This window comes from Mesitornis unicolor, unplaced genomic scaffold (assembly GCF_000695765.1).
Source record: "Mesitornis unicolor isolate BGI_N332 unplaced genomic scaffold, ASM69576v1 scaffold11178, whole genome shotgun sequence".
NCBI classification, from domain to species: domain Eukaryota; kingdom Metazoa; phylum Chordata; class Aves; order Mesitornithiformes; family Mesitornithidae; genus Mesitornis; species Mesitornis unicolor.
The window spans coordinates 12301-22794 of NW_010201175.1; the positions used below are offsets into that span (position 1 = coordinate 12301).

Genomic DNA, 10494 nt, shown 5'->3' on the forward strand with positions numbered 1-10494 from the left:
CTCCAGGTACCTTCTCCAGCTGCAGTGCCTCTGCAGTTACCTGTGCCAGTGCAAAGCAGGCAATACCCTTGCTCAGATCATGTCACTCGTGGAAATTTGGCTTTAAAGGGTTAGCAGGGTGTCAGTAGCACTTTATAGTACATGTACTCTCCTTCAAGATAAAATGGTGAAGAGGAGCATTCAAAAAAGGAGATGTAACTCCTTGTTCTTTTCCTTGCTGTCACTTTGGGTTTCAGCTGGATTAAACTTTCTTCAGTTCTAGTTTGAGGAAAATCATAAACCACCACCACTTATGAACTTGTTTAGTAGCGTGTCTGAAAATAAGCTGCTTTAGTAGCTTGTGTACGATATACCTGAAACCCTGCTTTGGAGTTTTTCTTGAGTTATAGCTGTGGTGGTTGAGCTCATGATTCATAGCATCACAGCTCAGTTTACATATTATATGACCAAACAAGACATTAAAGAGTCATCCTCCCATCCAGGATGAGAAAGATGACCTACTTGGTTTTCTGACCTTTACATCTGAATGTTTGTATGCAATAACATGGGGGAAAAAAATTTTGCATTGTAGGATTTGTATAATTCTAGTTATTGTGCACTTTCACCATTTGGTCTACTGATGTAATATAATATAACCTTATTTTAAAATCGCTAGAAATCTTATACCTCTTATTTGGAATTCGTAAGGTAGTAGTTTCTGTGTGTACTTGCTATAAATTATTTATTTGGGCATTTAATGACCGGGCTGGGTTCTGGTACGAGCAGAACAGAGTGGTGGACTGTGTTTATCCCAAACAACATAAGAGGCAGGGCAGACTTAGGGGAGCAGGAGAGGTTTCTCCAGGCTGACCTGTCACTCCCATACTTAAGGACAAGGGGATGCTCATTAAGAGCAAATAACAAGGTTTTATTCTGTAAATCTGCGGTGCTTGGACTTTAAGGGGAAATATCGCTGCTGCCTTGGGCAGGGGCAGCAAGGGGTGGCCTCCTGGGTAGTGGAGAAGGTGCGTAGCAGGGCGGCTGGCAGAGGGGTTATAGGATGCGGGTTGAGTGCCTGCTGGCTGGCACGTCTGTATCCAAAGGAGCCACAGGAGTAGTTGGAGCAGCAGAAGGTCCCAAAGCCTTTATCTCTGTCCTGAGGTGATTGCGTTCATGTAAAGATAAAATTTTGTATCTCTGCAGGTGTTTGGTTTCTTTGATCAGACATGTGAACTCCTGCTTCTCTTCACTCTAATCTAGCTCTGTTTGGCAGCTCATAAACCCATCACGCCTTGACAACATGATGCAGTGCTGGGTCCTTTATCTGCCCCTCTCCAGTGAGTCTCAGGCTTTGGTTTTATCACCAGAAAACAAAATCCTCCCCAGTAAAGCCTCTTCTGCAGCCTGATCAGACTGTGTTAGTGTGCTGGTTTATTTTGGTAGCAGAGTTGATAAAAAAATCACATGCCACAAAATTTTAAAGAATTCAGTAATGGAATTACAAAATGAAAGCAGTATAAAAAAAGAAAATTTGATGCAGGGGAAGGAAAAACTAGTTGCTTGAGCACATAAGCAACTTCGAGCTGCAAGGTTTTCCCCTGAGCTGAGGGACATAACATTGACTTTCAGTACCATTTTAATTGGCTTATGAAGGAGCTGTCTCTTTTTGTGTCATTTAAAAATCACATACTCTGGTGAAAATGGCTCTAGTCAGCCTTTTCTGGACAGGTTGATTTCTCAAGAGAAGATATGCCTGTGGTTGAGCATCAGCAGTGCCATCAGCAAGCCTGGGCCCCTGCCAGCCTGGAAATGAAGGACTTCCTAGGGCCAGTGGGCAGGGAGAGGTTGCTTCAAGCCTGGGGTGTCTGAGGAGCCACCAGCCCATTGCTGAGCAAGTTGAGACCAGTACAGTAGCTGTAAGGAGGGGTTAGACACTCCGGCCATCCTGGAAGCAGACCACAACAAGCATGAGCAATGGCTTAAATGTACCAGCTGGCAATTTGTGACATCTGTTTATTGCTTTCTGGGTGCCCCGTAAGCAGCTCCCTGGTGCTGTACACCCAGCCCCATGCATCATAGCCATTTAGGGACCATTCATGGTCAGGTCTCAGAGTGGCCCCTTGGTTTTGTTTTCTGAAGCCTTCCAGCATGTGCTGAAAGTATGTGGGTGCAAGAAATGGTGGTGTCAGGCAAAGAAGCACTTGGCTAACTCGGGAAAAGGATTATCTGTGTTGTATGTGGCACTGAGCAAGGTTTGTGGGCAGTAGCAGCTTTTCACCATTTAGTTCCTTCTGGAAAGGGAGAGATTAAATTATTTTTGCAACTATGCTAATGATTTATATGATAAAACATGTTACCAATTCCTACAAATGTGGCTTTGCATTTAAACCCCTGTGGCTGTGGGAGTATTACAGCTCCTAGCACATTATGATACACTCTTCTGGAAACAAGGGGGTACTTGGGTTTAGCTGGAGCTGCCTGTAGCCACACTGATGTTCTTGCCCTTCAGAGAGGTGAGATCCATCCAGACAGCTTTGGTCTCATTAGGCTTTAGGTGGTGAACCTGTATCACTTGCAGGTAAAGCTCTTTGGGTGTCACTATGCTGGCTTTTACTTGGGAGAAGTTTAATGGCCACATCGTTAGTGACAGATGCTATTTGGATTAATTACAATATAAACATTGTGATTATCGCTCTATTCCTAACACTTCTGTGATCTACAGGAACTGTATGAAAACATCTGTAGGCTCTTAACAACACGATCCCAGCACAATGAGGTCTTCTGTCCGAGGGACCAGCAGGCACTCACAGAGCCGCCCAGGCTTTCCCTTGGTGCCCCCGGAGCAGTGTGGAGCAGGGCTTGCTCTGGGACAGAGCTGGTCCTTCAGCAGGGGACAGCTTTTAAACTGGTGTGCTTTGCATAGGCATGCCTGCCTGAAGGCTGGAGAGGAGTGGAGTCCTCCTTTGCTGCTCACAAAGAGAAATTGCTTGGGTCTGCTGGTGCTGCACATGGCTGGCCTGCTCTCCCTGTGGCAAGGTGGTGTTGATGTATCTCTGATACACGAGATAATTCCAGGTCATATGTTATGATATAACTAGACATCTTTTTTTTTTCCTTTTTTTTTTTTTTCTTCCTAAATAGGGGCAATAATTCTATCTCAGAAAGTCAAAAATAATGACCTAGGCTGACTGGGTATTTTAAAAGCTAGTTTACAGGGAAAATGAGGCATGAAAGAAATACCATTAGGAAGAGGTAGATCATTTAAGTGATAATCTTTATTGTACCTTTTAGAATTAGCTTACCATTCACAGCTCTAAGCAGCATTAAATTTTACCAGTTACTGTAGTCCTTTAATCAAGTCGTGATTTTGAATTACTTACAATACAAAGATTTTTTCCACCATGGCTATGCAAAGTTGGGTTTTTTTTTAATTCTGCATGAGCCTGGATAAGGCCAAAACCAGACAATTTGCTTGTGCAGGGTATCTGTCTCTGCCTTTCTTTGGGATACCTAACGGTACTTTTTTTCACTTGAGAATTGACTAAATTTGTTGCTCCTCTCCTCATGCTATTCACAAGAGGAAAAAATTTTTATAGACAACATCTAGCAATCCCTTCTGTTGCAATAGTCATCCCTGTCATCCGCTTGTGACTAATAGCTGTTTGTTACACTTAAAAGTAGTTCTGTCATGTTGGAGATGTTATTTGTTATGCCAGGAAGTCAGGCAGGTAACAGCATATCCTGCAGAGGAAGTCACTTGTATTGGGAAGGATGTAATGTACTCGGGATGAGTGAGATTGATTTTAAAAGATCTTGAAGAATAGCAATGCAGTAAAACATCAGTTGTTAGCTGTTAAGGACAGCAAAGCTGAAGATTTGCTCTGTTAAACAGTTGAGGAAATTGTAGTCAGATTTCTGTGTATAAAATTTCTTAAAAATATGACTTTTTTTCTTTCCAAATATAATCAGAAGAAAAATGTATTTACTTTACTTTGGTCATTCACTTTCTCCAACAATAAGATCATCAGCCAAAAAGGAAAGAATTTTTTAAGAATCTGTCTGGAGTATGCCTGCAAAACACACATGCTAAGTAGGATAAGTGGGGATAAGATGCTTCCTCCTATTTTTATTCTGATGTACCCCAATTGGAAGAACTTAATTCACTATCTGCTATGATTCAGTCACTGCTCAGGGCGTGAATTCAACCTAATGCTGCACTTGGGTGCCCATGAATTCCTTGACACCAAATGTCTCGGCAGAGCCGCTGTCAAGGTTGTGTATGCTATGAGATGCAGACTTCTCCCCAAGTGACACTTTATTTTTTGATCTTCTCAGCTGGTGACGGGAGTATGGGAAGGAGGATACAATTTCTTCTGTCAGGATACGCACAGTGGAGGAGAAGCTGATATGAAGGTAACATAATCAAGACTTATAGCTAATAATGTTTCAAATTGTCTACTGATGTGTAAGTGGAGAGCAGAACAGTATTGATTATGCAGATTTTGTTCAAACGATATGCTTTTTTCCTTCCTTTCACAATGCAATGGACAATGCATTGTTAAACATAATAGTTAATCTACAATATAGTCATGGTTGGTATTTTGGTGAGCGATTATGTGTAAATTTTGAAGTGTTTCCAGGTCAAAAAACAAAGACCTTGGTTTCAGACTGTATCCAGCCACTGTGTTGTGACACCCTTTCTATTCCTGAGATGTGGTGGTGATTTCTTCTAGTCACTGTTCAGACCTTTCCTTTACAGAGAGCACTGAGGAACCAACTCTGATTAAATATTACCTTGTTTCTCCCAGGACACCCCAGGTGCACAGCAACAGCCTCATAAAACTGTCTTTGTCATCCTGTTTTCAGCTGTAGCTGTGGGTTTGTACCTGGATCTCCTATGAAGAGGCTTGAGGCTGAAGGATTACAGATGTTCTCAGCAGAGTCTTCAGTCCAAGTAGTGCAGGACAGAATCTGGATTTTAATTACTTCAATAGCAAAAGGATTGAAAGCCCCCCACAGCGTGCAATGCTTCTAAAACTTGTTGCCTCCTTTCTAGATCATACGTGTCCTCTGGTGGTACTATTTCTCCAAACTTATTGAGTTCATGGATACCTTCTTCTTCATTTTGCGGAAAAATAATCATCAGATCACTGTTCTACATGTCTACCACCATGCAACGATGCTGAACATTTGGTGGTTTGTTATGAACTGGGTGCCTTGTGGTCACTGTAAGTACCGGCTTATGGTGGGGAACACTTGCAACAAGGGCCTCATTATGGGTTTCTTTTGACCAAACTAAACATCTCTGGTACCTTCAGCTGCAGGATTTGTTCTGTCCCATATTAAGCTGCTTTGCTGAATTGCAGCTACTGCAGATAGTTGCAGATGTTAAGCTGCTTGCAAAGCCTCTAGAAAAGGCATGCCCAGGTCATTTGCAAAGTTTGCATGGCAGTGTGACATTCATCAGATTTGATACCTGTCAACCTTGTTTTCTGGTTTTTTTTGTGGTGGTGGTTGCAGACCCTCTAATGAAACAGTACTTTTTCCAAGTCAGGACCAGAGGCTTGTTTGAGCTGCAAGATGGTTAATAGTGACTCTTGTCCTTGTATCCGTCAAGTTCACTTGAGATGTGACTTTCTTAATTTAATCTCATTATACCAGTAGCCATAACAACTGGTTTCAATTAAAATCTTGTCCCCTGAGTGCTAATTAACTGGCTGAATACATGAAAGTGAAAGATTACCATGTCTCTCTTGTCTAAATCCTGCTGACCTCTGGCTATCTTGCTTTGATTCTTTTAATTTCATTGCTGTTAACAGGCATCTAGTTTCCAAACTGCATTAGGGTGGCTTAGTTGTAGTTCAGATGTGCAGCTTATAGATACTGGCTTTGTTGGACACTCATCCCTTTCAGATCCAGTGGATATGAACTACCAGGAGTGCAGACCAAGAGGCTGGGTTGCTCAGGAGTCTGCTTTCTGAGCCAAACAACATAGAAACTCATGTTTGTTTCGTGTTGTCAGCACAACAGCGGGTAACGCTGAACTTACAAAAAGTGTTCATCTGGAACCACGTTCTTCTCTTGGGAAGTCAGTCCCTGTTTATACAACAGTCAAAAGTGCAGATACGTGGAGTCTATCTTGTGTTTGTGTGGTCTTGGAAATAGTTTTTGTGCTATTTCTAGTGATGTCTGGTATTGATGGTTTATGTGGTCTGGTATTGAGCTGGAAGTTTCCTTAATGACTGAAAGAAAGACAAATAAAGCAGCTAACTTGCAATTTCTGAAGATATCTGTTGCTTTTGTTATAAATGACAAAATAGGCTTCTGCCTGGAAGGAAGTGAAATAAGCCTAAAATTAGATGGGTGAAGCTATAGATTGTTGGGCATGTTAATGTGCCTTTTTATCAGCATCCTCAGTTCTCAAGAAGCCAAAATGCAGATGTGAAAAAGAATAAATCAAGGAAACAAAACCAGAAGGCTGGTGTGAACTGTACAGCTGCAGCACAGCGCAGCCACTCTGCTGGCTGAGCAGCTGAGCAGAAAAGAAACGGGCGGGGAGGCAGGGAATAAAATCTCTTGCCTTTCTTACAAAATCATAATGTTTTAAATAGTAACATTTTGAACTTGTTATTTTTGTAGCTTCCTTGAAACAGCATGTTCCTGATAATGCAGTGTACTTTCTTTTTGCTTTGCCCTTCTTTTTTTGTGTTTTGTTTTGTTGGGTTTTTTTTTAGCTTACTTTGGTGCCACACTGAACAGCTTTATCCACGTCCTCATGTACTCCTACTACGGGTTGTCTGCTGTTCCAGCAATGCGTCCTTATCTGTGGTGGAAGAAGTACATCACACAGGGGCAGCTGGTGAGTGATTTGCTCTTCAGTGCTTCAGCAGGCTCTTGTCTTAGCAATGAGGTCCTCTTGTCTTTACTGAGTTAGCAAATTTTGGCGGGGGTTGAAGAAGGGAGAATGAAGACTAGTACTTTCTACACTTTAAGTGCCTAAATCACCTTAGAAATCCAGCTTCTGCACCTTCATTTGCTCTTTTCAGGATGGTGGGGAGCTGAGGACTGGTGATGTACACAAATCAGTGCTGAGATCCGTGGGTCCTTTCTCCACCCCCCATGTTGTGTAGCCAGGTGTATGTGGGAGTCGCAGCACTGGGTTTGCTGCGACTCGCTAGCCAGGGAGGAGGGAGAAGCTTTTCTCCCAAGCCTGCTTGAGCTGACGCATTCTTTTCTGTGCTTGGTTGCTCAGGCTGATGCTGAGATGACAGACAGAAACCAAGTGCAAGGCAGCCCGCAGCTAACAAGGCCCATCATTCTAGTCCTGCAGGACAATGGCTTTTCTGTCTCGCTTTGCATGCAGTTGCAAATGGTTTATTAAAAACTGTTCAATATTTCTGGTCTCCTTCTGCACATTAAATGGGCAGATTTTTTTTCTCTTGTAATCCTGTGTTGGGCTCCTTGCATCCATTTGTATTGTTTCCTGTGTGTACAGTGATGAAGCCCGAATGCTGTGTACTGGAGGTGAAAAAAGCAACAAAATTAAGCAATATGACACATACCGTGGTGATACTGCATGAACACCAGATTTCAATGCGTATAACATGTCAGAACACCACAAGGAAATGTGCATGGATGTTCTGTCTTCCCCATTTTGTAGTTGGGGATGCTGAAGCCTTGAGATAGACTTTTTTTGTTATCTTCCCCCTATCCCCACCCCTTAGCACCCTCTCACAGCTGTGAATAGGTCTAATAACATTTGCTGCTGTGGTGATGATTAATAACATTTGCTGCCAGCAGTTCAGAGATTTGATTCTTAAAAATCTTTTATTGTTTTCGCACTCTTCCTTCCTGAAGGATGGCTAAGTATTCTAGAAGCAGAGATCATTGTTTTGGGGGAGGGCTTGCTTTGTGAATTTGCCTTTATTTTTTTTTTCCGTCCAGATTTAGGCTCTATTCCTCATCCTGGTTGTTTTAACGCTACAAAGTGCAAGTGTCTGGGTGCTTTGGCTGCTCCCCTGGCTATTGTCATAGCTGCTTTCACATCCCTGCCTGCTCTGCACGCATAGCTGTGAGGGCAGCAAAACAGCAGAGCAGAACACAACAGTCTTTCCCTTTTTAAATAAACATTCCCTAATCTGGTAGCCTTCATGTAAGGATGAATTTTGCCTAAGGCCCTCTGCAGCACTTAAGCCTAAACTCCATTTTCCCAAAAGAGATAATTGAAGATAATTAAACTACAGTCCTTCTCCCTGCCTCCCTAGCCTCCCTGCAGGCTTTACCCCAAAAATTCTTACACTGGAGCCGTGTGTCAGGCAGGATCTGTGTGTAGACCCAAATCTTCTGCAGCTGAAGCAGTGAGATGCGCATCTACTCTGTTAGGACAGTCGAGTCCAATCCCAGTGAGCCCTCAGTAGGAAGGAGGTGGTCTTTGTTCCTTAGTGTATTTATAAATCAGTTCTACATCAGTTACTCTGCTCTAAAATGGATACAGTATTAATCAAATAAAAACACTTAAACAACAGAACACCACAACCTGAATGTCTGCTAACTCAGGTTTACACTGTTGGTAAGGCAGAGAAGATAAACTTGTCAAACATGCAGAATTACATATTTTTTACTTGTTTTGGAAATAACTAACGAGATTTTAGGCTTGACAGAGCACTGGAACAGGCTGCCCAGAGAGGTTGTGGAGTCTCCTTCTCTGGAGACATTCAAAACCCGCCTGGACGCCTTCCTGTGTGACCTAGTCTAGGTGATCTGGCAGGTGGTTGGACTGGATGATCTTTCGAGGTCCCTTCCAACTCCTAATATTCTGTGATTCTCTGATTCTGTGATTTTGGTCATTAATGGCTTTTTTCCTCCTAACGTTAATGTGCTCCATTTCTCTTTTTTTCTCTCTCCCCAGACTCAGTTTGTCCTGACAATCTTCCAGACCAGCTGTGGTGTTGTTTGGCCATGTGCGTTTCCTCAGGGGTGGCTGTATTTCCAGATTTCTTACATGATTTCTTTGATTATCCTCTTCACAAACTTCTACATTCAGGTAAAAGTAATAGTCATTGACCCTTTGTAGCATTCTGCTGGCTGTATCTCACTGGAAAGATGTTTACACCAAGACATGCTTGAAATCCTTTTGCTATCTTCCAGCAACATGCATTCATTCTTAAATTACTGTACTTGTTGGTGTGCCCTCCAGTTTTGAATCTTCTGATGTTTGGTATCTAATTCAGAACAGTTAGTAATTTCAGTGGCACAAAAAGGTGTTTTACTAATGCAATTTTAACTGCAGATAAGGGAGAGGAAGGGCTTTATGCAAGAAACAGCTTTCCAGTCTGAAATAAACCTGTGAACTCGTGAAGCACATGAAGGAATTGTTCATTACTGCTCTTACAAGGGGAAATGCTTGTTTCGTATTCAGGGAGACTTCCCAAACTCTCAACATACAGATACCTGGTTTTGACTCACCTTTACAGGCGTTTGTTTGTCTTTCCACATGAAAAATCAGCATTCTGAGTTGTGTTTCTGCAGAACTGATTTCATGTCTGAACAGATCCAGACTTGGTATTTGGTGTTCTGAGTAGTTCATAATCCGGCTCTGTGCAAAGACGTCCCTATCTTCAGAAAATCAAACCAGCACAGCCCACTGCCCCCAGACAAGCAAACTCTGTTATATATTTTAAATGTCTCTTGAAAGATGTGGGCATTTCAGATCTGGTAAGAGTGATTCATGGGGCGAAACACAGCAAGCTTCCCTGTCTGATCTTCTGGTACTTAAAAATTTGTTGTATGGTTCATATCACTTGCTGCATATGAACATGCTGATTAAACATGATAGTGTATTCCAAATGTTACTTGACTTTCTTCATCAGTTTTACTCATATTTTAACCCTTTAACTTTCTTTCACACACATATTTTGGGAAACGCGCTCTTGTCAGGTGACTGAGCCCCTTTGACAAAGACTGATTCATGTATGTTCTTTCACTGTCTGTAAATTTTTGTTGATGTCCTGAGGCTCCTTGACCCTGTTAGTTTTTGCTTCCCGTGTTGGGCAATTCCTTTCGGTTTTCAGTCTCTGAACTTCCCTCACTGTTCTTGTTTACCCACTTCTGGCTTTGTCTGCGATGGTCACCTGCAGTGCATCAAAGCTCCTTCCTCACTTCTCATTTTTAGTATATCCTGCTGCCACAGTCTGCTCATAAAATCACTTCCTTTCTTCTAATTTACTACCAGTGCTACCATCATACTACCAACCCTTTTTTCTTTTCCAGTGAACTAATTATTTTGCTGTGATGAATGAAAGGCATCATATAGCCTCATACACGAAACATGGTAGAGCTTGTTAGACTCTGCCACCAGCACAAGGTCTTTAAAAATGATGGATGCAAGTTTACTTTTGATTTTTTTTTTTTAATTTCTATGAGGAAGCAGTTATTTATATCTATTTAAGCAAAACCATGTGTCTTTCTGTATATTCTAGACTTACAATAAGAAGGCATCCTCGAGGAGGAAAGAGT

General features: G+C 42.1%; 1 protein-coding gene across 1 annotated transcript in view; it reads left to right on the forward strand.

Moving 5' to 3' along the window:
• ELOVL5 (ELOVL fatty acid elongase 5) overlaps positions 1-10494 on the forward strand; it is a 16452-nt gene that overhangs the window by 4031 nt on the left and 1927 nt on the right. The window contains 5 exon segments of the mRNA XM_010189983.1: positions 4315-4392; positions 5036-5207; positions 6714-6838; positions 8888-9022; positions 10458-10493. Coding sequence (XP_010188285.1) covers positions 4315-4392; positions 5036-5207; positions 6714-6838; positions 8888-9022; positions 10458-10493 — 546 coding nt within the window.